At 40.8% G+C, this 21,560-nt stretch overlaps 1 protein-coding gene across 1 annotated transcript in view; it reads right to left on the bottom strand.

Annotated features, from left to right (window-relative positions):
• Nucleotides 1–7,752, bottom strand: part of POU6F2 (POU class 6 homeobox 2) — a 418,399-nt gene extending 410,647 nt beyond the window's left edge. The window contains exon 1 of the mRNA XM_042471002.1: nt 7,690–7,752. Coding sequence (XP_042326936.1) covers nt 7,690–7,746 — 57 coding nt within the window. The 5' untranslated portion in view covers nt 7,747–7,752. The remainder of the gene's footprint in view (nt 1–7,689) is intronic.
• Between the last annotated feature and the right edge of the window lie 13,808 nt (nt 7,753–21,560).

Genomic DNA, 21,560 nt, shown 5'->3' with positions numbered 1-21,560 from the left:
TAGTCTGACAAAGGTTTGAGAAATCCCCTCACACAAGTGCATTTGAAGACCCTGGCTTCTCCCCTGCTGCATCTCTCGGCTACAAAGTTTAAGAAACCTCATACTTGATTAACCATATCTTTTGTAATTTGAAAAAGGACTATGTACATCTGAACTGTTTGAACCACAATTTGAACCATTTATGCCCTTCATTTTATTGCAGAGATGGCCATTTGTGCAGAAAACAAACAGCACTTGACAATAGATTTCTGCACCCAAATGCCTGCTTGAATAGGTAAGCAGAGATCAAAGCGTGTAGCATTACTGTTGCCAGAATCCACTTATCCTAATTTTACCATCCTTATGCAGTTTTGCTACTATTTTCTCTCTCCAGTGAAATTGATGCAGTGTATCATAGGACTTTCTATTTGATTATCAAATCTCATTCAGAGAGAGTTAGGTCACCAACCTCCAAAGGGCAGATATGTGTGAGTTTTTCAATCAAATCTGACAGAAATTAATTTGAAGCTAACATCTTCCTCTGAGATGTTTCCCATGTCCGTTTTTGAGCGAAACAGCAGTCTTTCTTGCTGGCACCTCTTAAAGAGGCTTCTGGATTTTAAGACACACACACACACACCATGTTGAATTTTGACTGTATTTGTTGCTTTTCTTCCCTGCTCCCTTTTCACACACACCCTTTTGTTCAGTCTTTGTCAGTCTCCTGATGGGGCCTTTTAGTGCTTTGAGCAACACTTAGTTGTTTAGAAATGTGATATATTATTTTGTTAGTCTTTTGGTAAGACCGTAACAATTAATAGTTTAAAGGTATAACTGTCTCCCATTATTTTATTTTAAGCTGTTTATATTAGCTCTAAGATCCAACAGGTATAACAAGGTACACTAACAGTTTTGCCTTCTTATTTATTTTATTTGTTAGCTTAGTTATAAACAACAATTCAGCTGAAGCTATCAGTGCACTGAACAATAAACACAAAATGCAACAACAATACAGCTGTAGCATTCAATAATAAAATAGCACGATGTTTTCCTAAAACAGTAGGACAGGCTAACCAACTTAAAATGCCCAGGGAAGCATTAAGACTGAAATGATATTAGGATCACTGCCAGCTGCCCCTTTATACAGAAGTGTTGGACAAATAAGGCCCTCTTCAGACCGGCCATTAAAGCTGGCCTGGAGCTGGGGTCAGAGCATCACATCCACATGATGCATGCCCTGACTCTGCCCCCCAGGGTGCCATGATGTCGTGCACTGTTCCACATGGCACAAGGCATCATGGCACTCCTCTGGCGCTGCATCCATATGATGCAGTGCCAAAAGAACACTGCAAAGCTGTGGTTATGGTGCCTTTTCCAGGGCACAAAAAGGAGCTGCTTCTTGTGGCTCATTTTTGTGCCCTGGAAAGGCCAGATTGGGGCCATGGCATGCAGTTGCCATGGACCCAATCTGGCTGAAACAGGGACGGCTCCATGCTGCCCTTCCATGAACAGCCCCTAAGTCTTCAGAATAATTATAAAGTTCTTTCCCTAGTTGTCACATGATAAATTAAGGGTACATTGAGAAGATCCTCTCCTGAAGATCTTAAGACATAAGAAGGCTAGTGTAGGGAGAGTAATCACTTTAGGAACATGGGTTTTGTGCCATTTCAAACATCAGTGGTAAGCATTAGCACCTTGAAATGGGACTTGAAGCAATGGGGTTGGACTAGGACTAGGGACAGCCAGGGGGCCCTACTCAGCTATTTAACTCACTGGATGACCTCAGTCCAATAATGGATGGGATACTGAACACTACCTTAATCTCCTTAGATGTAATAAATAAAGCCAGTTAACATTATTTTATCCCAGCGTTGCTTCTTAGTATGCTCAATTGCTTGGAACTAAGTCCCAGTACAGACTGGCGCTATGCACCAGCCTGAGGCAGAAAGCAAAGCTTGGGAGAGCGGAGCGTCCACATGCTCTCGAGCCCTACTGTACACCACAGGAGCCATCTTTGTGTGCCATTTACATGGTGTGTGTGACAATGACATGCATTGTGCGCCATGTCCAAATAGCACAGTGCATGAAAGATATCACAGCGCCACTCCAGGGTGCTTATGGCAGCTCATCAGTGGCGGAGAAATGAGCCGCATGTCACAGCTCCTCTTTCAGGTGCATAATTGCCACGCCATTTGATTGGCACGGCCATGATCTGGGGAGAAAGGGGTGGCCTCTGTCCGCCCCTTTCTCCCCTTGTTATTTTAGAAATATTGTTTATTCCTAGTGTTTACAGCACATCATAATCTGGAATTCATGAAAGTTGGACAGAAACAGTTCCTCAGTTATTATACCATATTGTGCAAGTAAAGAAAGGAGAGGAGGAAACATAGACCAAAAATAGATGGCTGTAAAGGGGGGCTTAACGCTGCCCCCTTTGAGCCCCAGGTTGGAGCTGTGGCAACCACATGCCATGTCTCAAGGAATGCAGTGAGTCTTACTTCTGGATAGACAGTGGATAGATTGCAGTGTAAGGATTTGTTCCCCCCACCCCCACCCAGGATAATTGTTGTAAAATATGTTTGGCCCATCCCTCTACAATGAGTAAGTAGATCATGAAGCAAAGGTGGCACACTGTACTCTAGTGAGCCCACTTGCTATATACCATGTGGCAACTTCCTTCTCTTTCTAAATGATTCCCTTTGCATCACATTTTCTTAGAGGTGAGACATAAAGGAACCACCATTTGAACTTAAAACTGACAGATAAAACTTCATTCACAGATGTTAATGGTTTGATAACAACGAAGGAAGGCTGCAGTGGGGGGCAGGGGGAGAAACTCAGTTGTTGTTTCTACAGCCAGTATATGTAATCAGTGTTGACATCACTGCTACTTCTAGTTACCTGACTGACAGGTTGCTAATGATTGGTTTTCTAGCATGACAGCCAGGAAATTCTGCTTTCCATGAAGTAAAGTCTGTTTGGGCTCAGAAAAATTATCAATGAGGAAGACTGTTAGATTTGTCACTCAGGTATTCAGCTCCCTTAAAAAGCAACCGTATATTTTAAAGCAGGCAAAGCTGAAATGTATATAACAAATTTGTCGTTATTTTAGAAATATTGTTTATTCCTAGTGTTTACAGCACATCATAATCTGGAATTCATGAAAGTTGGACAGAAACAGTTCCTCAGTTATTATACCATATTGTGCAAGTAAAGAAAGGAGAGGGGGAAACACAGGCCAAAAATAGATGGCAGTAAAGGGGGGCTTAATGCTGCCCCTTTGAGCCCCAGCATTTTCCCAGCGCAAAAAGAAGCAGCAGAAAGCTGCTCCTTTTTGCACCAGAAAAGAATGCCTTTGCTGCCGCTGCAGCGGTTTTTCAGCCTTTCTGCAGTACAGCTTATGGAAACATTGCACAGCTGAAACACACTAAATCCATTGCACATGTGGTCAACCATGTGGCTTCCTGGGAGCATGGGGTTCAGACAGCAGCATGCCCCCAGGAAGCCCACTTTATTTTCCAGTCTGTTTTGCCCCATACTTGTGAATACAGCAACTGTACTCCCTAAACAGGCAGATTTCTTGCCTTTACTAGCTATACTCGGATTTTCCCTGCCACATACATATATTGGCAAAATAGTGCCCTAATTCCTCCTGTTGACGACAGTGGTGTGTAGTATCTAGTAAAGGAATGGGCAACTTATGGCCCTTCAGATGTTGGATTGCAACATGCATCATCCCTTACCAATGGCTATGCTGAAGAACATCTTGAGGGCCACACACGTTGCCCACCTCTAATCTAGCAGTAGTCACCAGTCAGCAGTAGTCACCAGTAGAAGTCTAGGTTGCTTAGAAATATAGACAAGTATGCTTTAAACACCAGAGTATGAGGAAATAGTTTATTGATATCTTGCTACCCTAAAAGGTGGGTAATAGTGTCTCCTTGGTATTTGGGGTAAATTATTAGCTCAAAAAGAGACCTGCAAGTGGTAGGTAAATTAGGGGGACCTTTCCACCAATGTATGCCAATAGTAACCCCAGAGAGACTCCGGTTTCAAAGAATAAGAACCAGGGTGATGTAGTGGTTTGAATGTAGGGCTATGACTCTAGAGATAGGGATTCCATTCCTCACTTAGCAATGGACAACCACTGGGTGACCTTGTCTGAGTCACACCATCTCAGCGCCCAAAAAAAACCATGATACTTTCTCCTTAGGGTTACTATAAGTGAGAAACAACTTGAAGACAAGCAATAACAACAACATTTAAAAATGTGCAAAGATGCACACAAGCAAACAAAATCAATGCAACTTTAAGAATCATACTGTCCTGCTTACCTCTACCGAGGGCAGCACAGCAGGGGAATATGCCAAAGAGTAAGCCAGAGTCCAGTCCAAGGGTCACACAATACCAGTCACTTAATCACAGCAAAGGGCAGAGGCAAAAGCATAATCACAACGCAAGTCCAGAGGTCAGATAACTTGAATACAGAAACAACAAGACTGATTGTTGGCTGCAAAGAATCTTTGCAGCTGGAGGTCTTTTAAATGGCCTCTGCTTCTCTCAGCTGAAACCTATTAGCTTTCCTCTTGGCTTCTAGCCTGGAAGACCTCCTCAAAGATTCCTTGACCTGCCTTCTCTCCACAGGTCCTAGCACTTGCAGCCTAGAGTTCATAGTCTCTTTCTCCTTCCTTAGGAGCCCTGGTGGCGCAGTGGTTAAATGCCTGTACTGCAGCCATTCACTCGAAACCAGAAGGTTGCGAGTTCAAGACCAGAAAAAGGGCCCAAGCTCGACTCAGGCTTGCATCCTTCCGAGGTCGCTAAAATGAGTACCCAGACTGTTGGGGGGCAAATTAGCTTACTTGCTAATTAGCTTACTTGCTGTTCACCGCTATGATCTTTGGAATAGCGGTATATAAATGAAACATATTATTATTATTATTATTCTGTAGCTTCCTGACCAGTGTTGCTAATTACCCTCGAAGATATTCCCTGGATTGGTTCCCTGGATTCCCCGGAAGGGGGCGGGACTTCTGGGATGGGGAGCTGCAACGCAGTATGGGAAGGCCTCAAGGGGGCAGGACTTCCGGGACAGGGAAGGTATGTTTGGGCGGGAATTTCAAAATCCCCAGGAAAGCCAAAGAGAATTTTGAATACCTATATTATTCAAAATCCCCCAAAACTCCCCAGAAATTTTGAAAACATGGAAATTTAATGGAAAGAGATTAAATTCCCTGGACTCCGGGGAATTCCCTGGAAATTAGCAACACTGATAATAATAGTGTCTGTCTACTGCTGAAGTAAGAAGGATGAGATTGCTTTCCTAGATCTCTTGGAAGATGCAAGACATCCCAAAGCGCAAACTTATTCCTCTTACCAACTGTTTCTGGGACTTGTCTGGACATGTCCATCCTGTAGGAGTTAGTAAAATCCCAAATCAGTTGTCACCTTCCCTCCAGAAAGTGGCAAAACTCCAAACTGGCACAAATATGCAAACCAGGAGTCAGAATTGATGGCCAACCTGAAAATTATTCCAAAAACTGAACTAAGCTTAAGTTTGAAGGGACCTATTTGGATGGAGGAATAATTTGGATAGCAGTTATCAGCTACAGCAGTAAACTGATTGGTGGCCTAAGACTCAAAGAACCACAAAAGGCCACCTACGCTAATCCTCTGTGTAGGACCACCAATATATGCGCCTTCATCTACTTTTGCCATTTTTTAACAAAATAATTCTCCCACGTACATGTACATCACACATTTATTTATTTATTTATTTATTTATTTATTTATTTCTATCTTACTTTGTCACATAATCGAGTGGGACAATTATTTAAGGCTGAATATGTGAAGTGATTCCAGATTATTACCTGGGAATTTGTTTATATTCCTTGAAACATCAGTTCCTTGGAGTTGTTTTTAAATGGGATTATATAAGTTAGTTAGTTAGTTAGTTAGTATCCCACCTTTCTCCAAGTATGGGAGCCAAGGTAACTTGCAAAATAAATTAAAATAAAATTTAGCTAAACAAAGTTAGAACACAAAAGTTTAAACAATTAAACAGACAAACCAAGCACAGTTAAAGTATAACAAAGATAAAACTGCTGCACACTTCTTTAAAAGATCCTTCTGCCACCACTAGTTAAAAGCGGAAGGCCTGTTTAAATAAAAAGGTCTTTGTCCGCCAACAAAAACAACATAAGGTGTAGTCTAGCCTCCTATTGAAGGGAATGCCATAGCCTGTGGGCAGCCACCAAAAGGACTGTAAAAGGGACAAAAGAAGTCCAATGCCACTAGTGCAGTGATGGTGAACCTTTTACAGACTGAGTGTCCAAACTGCAACCCAGACCCCACTTATTTATTGCAAAGTGCCACATCCCTCTGGCTTTCTAGTAAGAAACTCTGGCAAATTCTGTGCTAGGGCGACAGCATGTGTGCCCACAGAGAGGGCTCTGAGTGCCACCTCTGGCATGCGTGCCATAGGTTTGCCATCACTGCACTAGTGTGTGTGTCAAGCCTGCTGAGGCAGGAGTGTGTCTTAGAACTGCGGAGAGTGCAGTTGAAACTCAGGGTTTAGATTTGAGGGAGATTCAGATTTCCATATAGGGAGGAGCGATTTTGGAAGAACAGAAGAAGTCCTGTGAAATCAGTTTAAAGTGACAGGTTCTTTGACCAGTGGAGAGCCAGTGAAGGGAAGGCTCAGTTCCGCATGATTCGATAGAATTGTAATTTATGAATAAAGCTAGAGATTCATAGGATTTATACTCCTACTGAATGAAGGTGTGTGGAAAGAAGGAGAACACTGTTAAAGAGTAACTGATGTCCTTGAGTGAACTGAAACAAAGTTGATTTGTAACCAGTGAAGTAATATACACTTTGTAAGCATAAGATTTGAGAACAAGCTACCAAAAGAGATACCATCATAAGTTCTTTCTGTAAATAAAAGTTATTTTCTTTTTGTTCACAAGGGAGTGGTTTGAAGTGATTTATATTTAACGTCAAAACACGCTACCAAGAATAGTGAAGAGCCGTAGGTCAGTGGAAGGACCAAGGGTTAGAGAGCCTCAAACTATTTGTCATAAGACAGGAGAAGAATCCTGTGTAACCCTGTGGTCGTCACATAATTTGGTATCAATCGGTTGGATCCAAAAGGTACAGCGTAATGGGATGCAAAAGATCCATTGTGATGAGATCTGAAAGATGTCATGTGAGAGATCTAAGAGATCCGGCCTCCACAAGCACTTAGGATTTTCAGCCTCCTGTTATAAACTAGTTTGACTAGGCAACTTGACTTCATAGGAAGAGCACAATTTACTGTTCTGCCTCAGGCAGCAAAATATCTCAGGCCTACTCTCTTGCCAAAGGCAATGTTTCTAACTGCAAATAAAGTCTGAAGTTTCTACCTGCCTGGAAGATGAAGCCAGATCCCATGGTGTCTTTTGGTCCCCACTTGACCCAACCATATTTGTGACGGGAAGACTACTGCATTGGTTTCCATTGCCTACTGAGTATGTTTCATTTTATGTACAACAGGGGCTATAGTGTTAACAACTGGATTTAAAAAAAACACCCTTATTTCTAAGCAAAGCACCATATGAAGTACCTTCCAAGGTCAAGTTCAAGTGCAGGAAGTCTCCAGCTGATAGAAGTATATGAGAAAACCAAACGCAGCATACGCAACAGAAGAGGAACTAGCAATAAGGGATCACTCACCTGCAGCTTTTCTCCCTGAAGCATTAATATAGGACTGCAGGAAGTGAGTGTGCTCATTTGAGATTCCAGTGTGCATCTGCTATTTGGAGCACGGTATCAGTTTATTTGCTTTTAAAACATGAAAGCATACGGGTTATTGTGGGTGGAAATGGTTTCCTTGGCTTTTAATCAAATTTAAGCAGTTAAGGACAGTAAACAACCATATTCCCAAAGTATCACATTCCACATGATTGCCCAGACAGACTCAAGTCACAGCTATATCCAGTCATTTAGTGTCTATATATGGAAAAGCCACTGAAATTCCCCCCCCCATATTATACAGAAATATTAAAAATATTTTCCATGCCACATTCACATACAATCAGCCCTCCTTACCTACAGATTTTTTTATCCACGGATTCAAGCATCCATGGCTTGAAAAAATTTTTTAAAGTATAAATTCCAAATTGCAAGCCTTGATTTTGCCATTTTTTATAAGGGACACTATTTTGCTATGCCATTGTCTTTAATGGGACATGAGCATCCATGGATTTTGTCCTGGAACCAAAGCCCAGCGGATAACAAGGGTCCACTGTGCTAATCTTTTAGCTATATAGTGTTACCCAAGTATAACCAGACTAACACAGTATTTGCCATCAGTTAGTGATCTTGTTAGTACATCTCAAAGGAAAGGCTTCCCCCCCCCAACAATAAGATGCTATAGATCACATTTAAATCAAGGGTAACAATCAAGAGTTCACCTTAATTAATAGCCATGTTTATCATGTTTCCCATTTGCTGAGCACTAGAAAGTTTCAGGGCTACCACTGAAAAAATCAGTTTGCTAGAATCACAGACCAGAAAGTGAAACAAACCCTGGACAGAGTTGTTTCTCTTTACCTGGTTTAAGTCATTAGCTTCAAATTCCTCTGGTCCATACTTTCGTATGGAGTCACGTATCACTGGTGTCACCTATCACTTTCTGAAATTCATTGGTGTCACCTATGACTTGCTGATATTCACTATTCTGTAGAATGATTACAGCTGTAAGAGTCCTGAGTTGGTTGGTTTTTTGCATAGGACCACCATAATTCTCTCTTCCTTTCTTCTATGCCTTTCTTATTCCACATTTACTATTTTTTAAAAAATATATTTTTATTAATTTTGGCATATAAAACATAAAAACATACAACAGACATAAAAACACACAAACATTCCATTTAAAATTGCATTCATACCTAAGCAAAAAAGAAAAAGAAAAATACATATTTTTCTATACCTATTTGTACACATTTTCTTATATATTATCATTTCTAATCCTGTCTTCTATTATATTTAGTATCTTTTCATATGTATATTCCTTTTCCAGCTATCATCTTATGTCTAACTTCCTATACTAGAAGAACTTCCTGTTAATACTCCACCATTTTTAACCAAACTGTTCTTGACTTGTCACATATAAGAAACAATATAATTATACTAAAATAAAAGGTATGAATTTATTATCCTACATGTATAAACATATATCAATTCTATTCATTAATCCTACACATCCACTTTTAACAGTATTCCCCATTGGTCACTTATATATTTCAGTATCTGTTTACACTCTCTTACAAATTCTCCCAGTGTTTCATTTCTCATGAGACATGTCAATTTATTTAATTCTGCTATTTCTAATAAATTTAATAACCAGTCTTCTATTTCTGGTATTTCACACTCTTTCCGTTTCTGTGCCAATAATAGTCTAGCTGCTGCTGTCATATAGCAAACCATTCTTACTTTTTTGTCCATATTTGTTGATCTAACATCTTTAGTAAATATACTTCTGGAATTCATCCACAAACAACAGTCCCTCAGCAATGATGACTAATTTTGTCTACTATGTTTAACAAATAAACGTCACATGTTGATTCAAATTTTAGAATTTCTTGAATAGTAGGATGAATTTGCTTCCAAAAAATTCTTAACTTGGGGTACCTCCATCATAGAGCCATCCCATTTTGGACAGATCACCTGTGAAAAAGAGAATAACTTGTAAATGTTGACTCACAGTCAACAATCAGAATGTATACTTATTCCAATATCCTTGCTTGCTTCCAAATGATGGAGATTATCATATGGAAAATCAGATGCGGGTTACATATGAACAAACAAAATGGAGACAGCAGTCAAGAAATCAGACTACATCTTGGAAAGGCAACCATGAAGGAACTAGACAAGGTCCTCAAGAGTAAAGATAGAACTTTAAATACTGAAGTTGGAATCATCCAGGCCATAGCATTTTCAATTGTGACAGTGAAAAAAGCTGATGGAAAGACCATCAATGCAGTTGAAATGTGGTGCTGGAGATGAGATCTACAGACACCATGGACTGCTACAAATAATGGGTTTTAGACCAAATCAAGCCTGAACTCTCACTAGAACCAACGATAAATAAAGAGAGGATGTTTTACTTTGTGACTCATTTGGAAGTATTATAATGCTCAAAAAAGTGGAAGGCAGTAGGAAAAGAGGGAACTCAGAAAACAAGTGGATTGATTCAGTCAAGAAAGCCATAGTCCTAAGTTTGGAAGACCTAAGGAAGACAGCTGATGACCTCTTGAAGGTCTTGAAGGTCCCTTATTCATAGGATCGCCATAATTTGAAATCAATTTGACAGCAAGTATTAACAATGCTGGATAATGTTTGGGGGACTTCAGTGCTAAGAGAAAGGGGAGGGAAGGGTGAAGGTGCAATATTTTTTACAAACAAAATTTAAAAGAAACCCCACTTTTTCCATGAGTGCAAAACTTGCCTACAAATTTTCTCTTTGCCTACTGTCAAGTTAGGTGACAGACAGTCCAAAGAAGTGATTGTGATTTGCCATTTATTAGGAAGACTTGCTTTTAGCTTGGTAATCAACTACAAGAGATATTTTGTAGGATGAGTTTTTTTTCCCACAGCATCAGCGATTTCAAATAGTGTTCATCATTTTGTATTGGCCAGAGCACAAGGAATAATAAAACATCAAAGACTCTATCTTGATGTACAGTTTCCAGCCGGTTAGAAGGGAGGCAGACAGGACAGAATGACCAACAGGGGAGATGAAATGGAGTGCTTAGGAAGAGCCCTGATGGGGCAAGTTCTAACATGTTAGTGCAAGCAAAAGATATTGCTGAAGCCCAAGGAAGTTTAGCCTTTCTGTGGCCGCTGAGAGCAAGTTTAGCTAAAAAATATGGGCCAGTTCAGGTGCTCCTTCCCCAGGTATGGCAGATGAAAGTCGATTGTTCACGCTTCTTGACACTGAAAGGAGAAAAATGTGCCACCCGCCACCAAGTTCTCAAGTAGGTGACAAATGTAGTTTTACTGCATGCTGAACTCTTCATTGATCTTTTCAGTCCCAGATCTGTCCCTGCATTGGTGAAACGGGATCATAAGCAGTCTGAGGTATAACAGCAAAATTGCACCCATCTTTTCTGTTGGCCAGATGTGAAGTCCAAACGTCTTGTACACAGTCCTTTGGGCACAAACCTAAAGTGAACAAACGTTCCAGCCAAGGGCCAGTTTGGGGGAGTACAGAGCATGTTCCTGGGTATCTGTGGCTTAGGAATCTATGCATGCGCACACATGCACACACACACAGAGTTGAAGCAGGTATGGAGTAGGAAATACTCAAGTCCTATAAGTCTACTGCAAACTGAATAAACCAGCCACAGTCTTAGTATGCCAACCTGATAAGCCCTTTTCAGTTTTACATCTTCTTGAGCTTGTGTCCTAAAACTGTGCACATGTTTCTTAGGAACAACCAGAATATGTCACAGGCAATTATATTTAGGAATCCCTCCTTTCTTAGGTTTATATAAACAGTTGTTTCAGGAGCACGATGTATATCTGGAAAGCAAGGCGCAGACCGGCGTTGCTCCTACTACTGTAAACATCTGAAATATTTAATGTAAGCTTTGGCATACTCCAGCTTCTTCATAAAACTACAAAGGGCAATTTAACAGCAGGTGAAAAGGAGTATTGGAAGATGGGGGAGGGAACAAGGCAGCCCTTGAGGAAGTAATAACCTAGAGGTTTAAAAAATATTGATCAGGAAAAAAATATCTTAATCAAAAAGTATGTCTTTTAACAAAGGTACAAAAAGGGAGGGTAGAAGAAAAGAAAATGAAGTGTGTTCTGGAGACATACGCTTAATTTGTTGTGATGTTCCCTGAATATTGAGCTGAACTGTCTTCATTCCTATTGCAATCTCTAGTCAATCACAGGAAAAGGTTCAGTAAAACATCCAAAATCACTCCATTTACTAGAGAAGAAAAAAAACATTAATCAGCATTATTATTTTAATGCTACTGAATCAACATACATATTTTTTCAACAGTGTGCAATATATTCAACAGATATGTGAGTGTGTTATTTTCTTAGAAGAAACAACCTGGTATATTTAGCATGACTTCTTTCTGACTGCATTTACATCTAATGAGACATGGCTCCCACCTGATCTTTTTCATCTATCTTCAGAGAAAAAAAGATAAAACAGATAGCCTGTTTCTGTCAGATTCTGTTCTTTGGTGTTAGGAAAACATGCTATAGGTTTTTTTTCTCCCACTTCTAAGTCTTCACCTTGATCTTATAAAACATTACAAATAATCAGACAAAGCAGGCCTGCATGTAATTTATTATGATTTAATACATTCAAACACATATTGAAACTTACAAAGTTTCCAAGCTAATCTTAATGCTAGCAACAAGCTCTGAACAGATTTGCTTACAGAAGAGAAAGTTACTTTTAGAATTAGCTTCTGTTTTCATTATCAGCAATGCTAGTGAAGTACAGGATAGATCTGTCCAGTTACAAGTAACATCAGATGCTTCATTAGAGCCCACTGAAAATGGTAAGAAGTGTCCATTGATTTGACATTCATATAACTTGGACAAATGTATTGATTTACAGCCCTCTTTACTAAGAGAAGACCAAGGATGGGGGCAAGTGGTCTTCCATTTGTGCTACTACCATTATACATTGCCTCTCCATTGACGCCCCCTTGTTGTGGGGGAGAGGCTTGCGCACACTAATGATGTTGTGAGCTATGCTGGCGGTGGTATAATAGCCACCGGCAGGGCCTCCCATGCCAGACAGGTCACAACCAAAGGGTCTGACCAAGAGCGCCAAAGGGCAGAATGGGCTCTCTAGCCTTATGGCAACCATCCTAGAAAAAGGAAAACTCTAATCCCAAACCCGGGCAGATGGTGCTCGTCTAACCCTGTAAGGTCAACCATCTAAGAGAAGGAAACTCTAATCAAACCTATGACCTAAGGACCTCGCTGCTACCGTCCATGCCTGTCAAGGCGTCAGCAGATGAACCTCTGGTTTAAAGGGTGAGGCCAGTTCTGTGCACGCTGCGCTCCACCAGAAACATCCATTGCACAGGCTCGAATTATACATTGACTGCATGTTGGTTGTACTATGAAGGGAGTTGCAGGGCCTGTATGCATGGACCAAAAAGCCCATGTTCCCCGCAGCCACCTGTTGTCCTTTACAATGCAGACCATTAGCCCTGGGCTGGGATCAGGGAGACCAAACATGGATCCAATCTGATCTTGACCCAGGGAGCTTTAACCCAGTCTAAAAAGGCTGGCTGTTAGCTACAGGGTTTTTAGGGAACTCCAAGGCATCAGCTGGCACACCAGGTGGTCCTTCATAGTGTGAGTTTGTGAAATTGGATGGGGGTACCTGGCTTTGTGGGTGTAGCCAAGCAACATATCTCCACTCTTATGGGCTATGACTGTGACTTCTCAGCAGATGCAAGAGTGGAGACAGGTACAGGAGCAAGCAGTGGTAGCAGGTCCATGGTGCAGTGGTGGGCAGGCATGTAAACATCTGGCTTTTGCCATGCCAGCCCAGGGACTGATCTGGAGTCAGGACCAAAACCAGTATAGTATGGGCTTGTCCCATGCTAACCTGCTTGTCTGCTTAAGGCTGCAGTCCAACAACATCTGGAGAAGGGAAGGGAAGGAATTTCAGGGGTATCAAGAGTCCTGCTGAAATAATCTTTTTTACATTTCCCAAGACTCATTGCAAAAAATGCATGCATGCCTTTGTGACACTTGTATTACATTTCATATTGATGAAATACATAAATCATGCATACATTTTAAAAATGTCAAAGACTAAGGGTGCATACAGTTGAAAAATATGTACAAACAAATTGTAGTAAATGGAGAAAACATTTTAAAAATTCAAACCTTAGGAAAAGTGTGCAAATCATTATAAATAATTATTAAATAACTAGTATTTATTTATTTTCTTGCATGCCTCTCCCTATGAATTGAGTCAGGAAATAACAGACTGAAATACAAAAATTAGGCACACAACAGAGTTAAAAGCACGAACATCAATTAAAAATATAGAAGCAGTGAAAAAACAAAACATCACTTAAAAATAGATATTAAAACCTAAAAAAAAATATAAAAACAATTTAAAAACGCATAACTTAAAAACCATCTGGGTAGCCCTGCTGGAAGAGATTGGTGTTGTTTTAAAAGTACAGAATGTATCAAGCTTTGAATGTCGTGGGCGGGTTATAGACCGCCCATTTGGGGTGGACTGCACCCGCCCCTTTCCCCGATGTATCTGGACTTCAGCTGCTAGAACGGCAGCCGCTGAGGCCCCGATCGACCGCTTTTCAGGCTGCGGGGAAGCAGCAAAATGCCGCTTCCCCGCAGCCTGAAAAGGGGTGTCCCTGGGGCTTCAATCCCCAAGGACACCCCGCAGCAGCGGGGAGAAGGAGAAAGGGGCCGCTGGGCGCAGCCGTCTGAAGGCTGCGCCCAGCGAAGCAAAGCGGCGCCGCAAACCAGCAAGGAGCTCCGAAACGGAGCTCCTTCCTGGTCCGCGGAAAGGGCACCCTAGGCGCCCTGGCGCGGACCGACAACATCACGTCCCGCCGCCCTGTGTAGAGGCGGTGCGGTCGTGATGTCGTCATGGCGGCCCCTGTGTAGACGGGAGCCACATTTTGTCGGAATCAGTCCATACTAGGGTTAGGGGGTGCGGAGCACCGCACCTTCCTAACCCTAGTACGGACTGAGTCCGTACTTTAATGGCGGTTTGTAACCCGCCCTAGAATCATAGAATCATAGAGTTGAAGAGACCACAAGGGCCAATAGTCCAACCTCTGCCATGCAGAATCCAAATCAAAGCATCCCCAACAGATGCCATCCAGCCTCTGCTTAAAGACCTCCAAAGACAGAGACTCCACCACACTCCGAGGGAGTTTGTTCCACTGTCGATGCCCTTACTGTCAGGAGTTCCTCCTAATGTTGAGGTAGAATATCTTTTTTCTGTAGGTTGCATCCATTGTTCCGGGTCCTTTCTCTGGAGCAGCAGAAAACAGCTTTCCCTCCTCAATATGACATCCCTTCAAATATTTAACAGGGCTATCATATCCACCTCTTAATCTTCTTTTCTCCAGCTAAATATCCCCAGCTCTCCTAAGTCGTTCCTCATAGGGCATGGTTTCCAGACCCTTCACCATTTTGTCACTCTCCTTTGGACACGCTGCAGTTTCTCAACATCCTTTGTTAATTATGGTGCCCAGAACTGGCACACAATATTCCAAGTGTGGCCTGACCAGAGCAGTATAGAGTGGCACTATTACTTCCCTTGATCTAGACACTATACTTCTATTGATGCAGCCTAAAATCACATTGGCCTTGTTAGCTGCTGCATAGCACTGTTGGCTTCAGTGAACTTGTGGTCTATTTGGACGCCCAGATCTCTTTCAAACTAGTCTCATTCAGCCAGGTGTCACCCATCCTGTATCTGTGTATTTCATTTTCTCCCCAAGTGCAGTACCTTACATTTCTCCATGTTGAAATTCGTTTTATTAGCTTTGGCCCAGCTTTCTAATCTATTAAGGTCATTTTGAATTTTGATCCTGCCCTCTGGAGTATTAGCTCCTCCTCCTAGTTTGGTGTCATCTGCAAATTTGATAAGTATGTCCCCAACTTTGTCATCCAAGTCATTGATAAAGATGTTGAATAGCACTAGGCCCAGGACAGAAACCTGTGGATTCCACTGGTCACTTCTCTCCAGGAAGAAAAAGAGCCATTGTTGAGCACCCTTTGGGTTCAGCCAGTCAACCAATTACAAATCTATGTAACAGTTGCATTGTCTAGCCCACATTTCACTAGCTTGTTTGCAAGAATGTCATGGGGAACCCTGTCAAAAGCCTTACTGAAATCAAGATACCTGTATACTTCTGGCAGGTCATTCCATGATGGTTAAATCTCATGGCCATAAGTGCTTAATTCAGTAAAATATAGAAATAAAACGGAAAAGGGAGAGATTCCATTTGAGAGACCCCAGCCCTGCCCAACCTGAGGGAGGGAAAGGGGGATGACTCCCAGTCACTCTTCGGGAGGCTCCAGAAGGAAGGGGGAGCTGACGGCGTGGGCCTGGGCGATGGCTGCCAGCTCTTTGAGGAACTCGCTGTTAATTGAGGAATGGTTCTGTTAATGGATGATATATGGGAAAGAAAGCTTGTAAACAGTATGTATTTGGTTTCTCTAACACAACTGCAGTGAGATTGCCATGAGATTGGAGCTCTTGTGATAAAGTCCTCAATCTGTACTCCAAGTGTCTACCACCTTCACCCTAGCTCAGAAATCCAAATGATTGTAATAATGGGTAGTAAGCAAAAATCTTGAGCCATTGTCTCTCTTCTTGTGAAGGGCAATATCTATGTTTTCAAAGAAGCCAAATATCAGCTTGCTGTTTAAATATTTAAAGGGGAAAAGTCTTTTGTCACAGTATAAGAGTTTCAAGTAAAGCTTATTTAAACTACAAATATAAAAATGTGTGTGCACCCCATTGGATGAACAGAAAAACAGTTAACTAATAAATGCTATTCCCAGAAGGTCCACAAACAATGAAGTAACCAAAAAGAACCATATTAATTTCTATTCCATTTTCAAGCAAGAGAAGGAAATCAATATTTGCTTAATGGAAAAAAGGCAATAATGGAAGTATGATAGAAAAGAAAGAAGGGAAGGAAGGAAGGAGGGAGGGAAGGAAGGAAGGAAAGAAGGAAGGAAGGACGGACGGACGGACGGACAGACGGACGGATGAATGAACTCTGGTTGAAATCCAAACCTTGGAATAATTTCTGCTGGATTTTGCTCTTGTGGCTTTGCAGATTTCAAGTGAGGGCATGACAGTACAAAGTATAAAGAAAACTAAAGCAAAATTGCAGTATGAGGTGGTGCGAAGCTTTAGTATCTGCTTTTGGAACTTCTGCTTTTGTAAAGCAGAGTAGGGCCTAGCTGACATACACACATATACACACACTGTGTGTGTGTGTGTGTTGTACTTTCAAGTCACCTGTCAATGTACAGCATCCCCATGAATTTCATAGGATTTTCTTAGGCAAGGCATCCTCAGAAATGATACAGAAATGATACAGACAGCAAATAAAGAGGTAAAACTGTTTGTGAACTATTCCACGTGGTTTGAAATAAGGGAATACCACAACTGAATGTTGTTCTAGATAAAACAGTTCCCTGAACACAACAAAACTAGCTATCAGAGAGAAAGGTTATAACCTAGTTTACTGCATTCCTAGTTTTACTTTTGCAGGTGCTAGAAGGGGGAAGAGCTGGGATATCAACCTTATGTATCAATCCCAAGTTAATGTGGACTGTGGGTTAACCCTTGGATCTATGTTGAAAGATACGTATCTTTGGCCAAAGAGGTTCCCTTCCCTCCAGAACAAATCAGTTTTGCAGTCTGTACCAGGAGCAACAAGAACAACTTTATTGGCACAGATCAAGGATTTAAAAACTCACATAGTGACAATACAGAAGGCCACATGCTCACATGTTTGGTAGAAACGTCCCCAAGATTTTAATAGGCAAAAATATATTTTCAGAGTTAATCTTAATCAACAATAAAGTATTCATTTCATCAACATTGTTTAGTCCATGTTGCGTACATGTAACAGAAAGTGATACATTTCATGGGGGCAATAACAGTTTCTAGCACTGTCATAGCTGCAACATATCTCTGACATACAAGATATTGAACCAGCCATGGTTGTTTCTGGTCTTTACTGTCTGTAATCCTACTATCAACATGGCTGTGCTTTGGTTCAATACCGATTTCAGACTCATGGTCCTTTAAATGTAAACTTTCTTCATTGGCTGCAATCTTTAAAGATCCAGTCCTTGGCAGTATCCAAGGTACTGAGGCCACATTCCCACTTATAAATAAATTACTTTGTGATCCGAATCGATGGATCGGTTCAGCAGCAGAGTGTGGTTCACACTACATTTGTTCTGATCGCATTTTCTTGCTGCAAAATAAATAAAATAACCCACTTGTGGTTCACATTGACAAATGAATCGATTCAAAATGGACCCGCTCCAGCTGGCCAGAGGGCAAATTTAAATTGATTCCAATCCACATCTGGTTCAGATGTGAGGAATCGACTTATCCAAAAAGACATGGAAAAATCCGTTAAGGGGTTAAATGGGTCTAGAGTGTGCCCCCCCCCCCCCAAATCACTTCAGCAATTCGGGTTAAACTAGTTCAACCCTATTTGCAATCCAGTTTAAAAGGTAATGGGAATGAGGCCTGAAATCAGCACAACTATAAGGGAGTTGGGAATTCTGCCTGGACTTTAAAATAAATTTGTTGAATTACTGATGGAATCTTTTACAGGGAGATTTCTCTTTTGCAGTCCAAAGTGGTAATCTTTACAGCAGTATCTACATGCAAATATCAACATGAAAAGGAACTTCCAGAAAGAGGAGTTTCTGACTAGCAGGCATTTCAATAGGACTAGTATCTACTCTACAAGAACAGTGTGTTGATCCCATACAACTGAGGTGAGCAGCATGTAATACCGAGACTACAGATGGTTGTTGGAGTCATCTCATGTAGGCCTTTGGCTAAATTCAAATGTTCTTGGGAACCTGGCATTTTGGGTAATACCTGGAACCAAATCTCAGGGGATACAAAGGGCGCACCAAGGAAATGTGATTAGGAACAGGCCTTTAAAACCCTTGTCTCCATCCTGCCACCCTCAAAAGTATATTTGCAGGGAACATGGAGAGGGTCTTCTCAGAGTTTCTTCTTGGGTTCTGGAACACTTGCTCCTTCCTTCTTTTTCCACTGGCAAGTGAATTTTTGTTTTTATCCCAATGGGATTTGGGGAACTGACTATTTATCAGGGAAGGGCAGTTAGGAGTGTGTTGTGTTTTTTTGTTTCTTGCCTGTTAAATATTTTAATTTTAATTTTAATTTTTAATGTAATTTAAATTTAATTTTTAATTAAATTACTTTTAACAATAACTTTTTGTCTTTTTTTACTTGTGTGCCTCTGCTCTCCTTTAATCACCCTGAATCCTAAGTATGAGGAAAATGTGGGCTGTAAATGAATACACAAATAAAATCCTATAGATGCACTTGGGAACGTAAGCTCTATTGCACCCAATGAGGATTACTTCTGAGTAGACAGGTGTAGGATTGTACTGTAATTGTCCGCGAACAGGCAAGCTCTGTTTGCCAGGTTTCAAGCTGATACTGTGGACAGGGTCTCAAGATTTTGAATTTCACAAACCAGACTATAAATGCAAACCAGTATGTGAGACTGCATACTTTCTAGTTTAAAAAAAATCTTGCATTTGAAACAGTTATCATAGCTTTTAGATATTTGGGGCATATAGACATAAAACTTTTATTGCTCACAAAATACCTTCATGATCTGAAAAATGAGAAGAATGGAAACAAAATTGTTTTTACAGCTGCATCTCCCTATCATTGCCGGAGACCAGCTATAATCACATACTCCTGTTATATGAAGACAGTAATCACCACATTAACATTTTCTTGTCCTGACCTTATATTACAGGAATTAGGCAATTTTTTTAAAAAGAAGCAATCAAGACTCCTCTCCATGAATTGCTTGCATCTTTTAAAGCTCTCCAAGCTGAGTCACTTGCATGGCTCATTGACTCTGCACTTTCTGTTTACCTTTCATTAGTTTTGATTCCAAAGGAGAAGACAGAAAAGCTGGAGCTCATTCCTCAAAATCAGGATTTTTTTTTTTTGGCTTTCCTAACATACTAAGTTATATATTTGTTTATTTTTCTATATCTAATTCCACCAGATCAAAAGAAGAATTCATGGAGCAATTCCTCTCCTCCCACATTATTTCACTAGTGGGTAGCAAATGCTTAGGCTGCCTGTATATTACCGCAGGCACCACTTAAAGGCACTAACCTGCACACTGGGGATTTGGATTCGACTCTAACACTGCTTCATAATCAAGAATTGTCCCAGGGTGAACTGTCAGGCTACAGTTATGGACTCTAGGGTCAGTTCCTGAGGGGGGGTGCATGCATTAGGGAAAAGGGGAGATCCAGAATGGATAAAAGGCTATTTGTGCATTGAGGAAAGTAGCGCCAACTGTTAAAAGACATAATAAAGGAAGCAGCTGCTTGATGGGAATATTTTCTTCTTTCGCTAAGATGTTATTACATGGAGCTTGGGAATCTCAGAACTCGGTGAGGGTTCTTCTTTGAATAAATGAAAAAGGCCATCGCTTAGACACGGGTATTTGTCACTCAGGGTGAAAAATTAGAAGCCCAGAGCCGCATCCATATTTGTTCTCAGGTCTTTGTTGCAGTTGAAACTGGCCTTAAACTGGACATAAATGTAATTCACTCCCATTTTATATTCAGAACATAATATACAGTATATCTACTCCACACCCATCTTTTAGTCTGAATGTTCATGAAAATTGAATTAAATCCTTTGTGTGTTGCTTGAACATTATGGGTTATAGTAACTAAAACTAGACATTTTTATATGCATTAAGAAAACCATTTAACTATTCATCCTGTGCCTCCTGAGTATTTTATGCTGAAGTCAGTATGCCCCTTCTTAGAGAACAGAGCAAGTCAACATGATCTGGGCATATTAAAAACCAATATGTATCAAAATAAACATATATTTATGGAGATGGCATTGTTGTGCAGTGGGCCCTTGTTATCCGCTGGGGTTTGGTTCCAGGAACCTCAGTGAATAACAAAATCCGTGGATGCTCAAGTCCCATTAAATACAACAGCATAGCAAAATGGTGTCCCTTATATAAAATAGAAAAATCAACGTTTGATACTTGGAATTTATACTTTTTTTGTATATTTTCAAGCTGTGGATACTTAAATTTGTATATAAAAAAATCCGTGGATAAGGAGGGCCAACTGTATTTTAAAAGTGCTTTCTTAGGATAGCCTGTTCCTATAATAGAACCAACTTCTTACTCAGATTTAGTAGTACAAGATTATGACTGGAAATAAATTATTTTTATTGTAGACATGGCAATGTAAGAAGGGTGTTCATCCAGGAACAGTTTCCCAAAGAATGAACCTTTGATATGGGGAAATGCAGCTCTTATTATTCGTTTGGTAAAGTGGGTGGAGAAACTCTAAAGAAGAGTACTGCACTTGCTAGTTCAGTGAGAGAGGGACAGGGACAAGAATCAGGTCCTTGTCACTTTGAATTACACAGCCTCCAATAGTCATGGATCAGCTGGGATGGCTCTGCCCACTCTTTTGCATTCCTAGGGTTTCAGTTAGTTTTTAGATGTCCCAGATTTTGCCTCTCTGCCATGTTGTTTAACATTTCTTCCAAATAACTAAAGCCTACAAATTTCTTTGCACTCAGTTAGCCCAGCAGTGGGGCCAGTAAATGATCTTGTCTAGAGTTACTTATCACAGTTTTTGTTCAGCTTCTGTGAGTACAATCCAGAGTTTTTAGCAAAGAGAGATATTCCTTGAAGGGAAAACCCCTTTGAATTAGAGCATCACCAGAACTGTAAAGCAATGTCTCCGTGACCGTCTCTCACACA

Source organism: Sceloporus undulatus, chromosome 6, assembly GCF_019175285.1.
Source record: "Sceloporus undulatus isolate JIND9_A2432 ecotype Alabama chromosome 6, SceUnd_v1.1, whole genome shotgun sequence".
Taxonomy (NCBI): Eukaryota; Metazoa; Chordata; class Lepidosauria; order Squamata; family Phrynosomatidae; genus Sceloporus; species Sceloporus undulatus.
The sequence above is the reverse complement of the archived record's forward strand: the minus strand, read 5'-3'. Positions and strand labels throughout refer to the sequence as shown.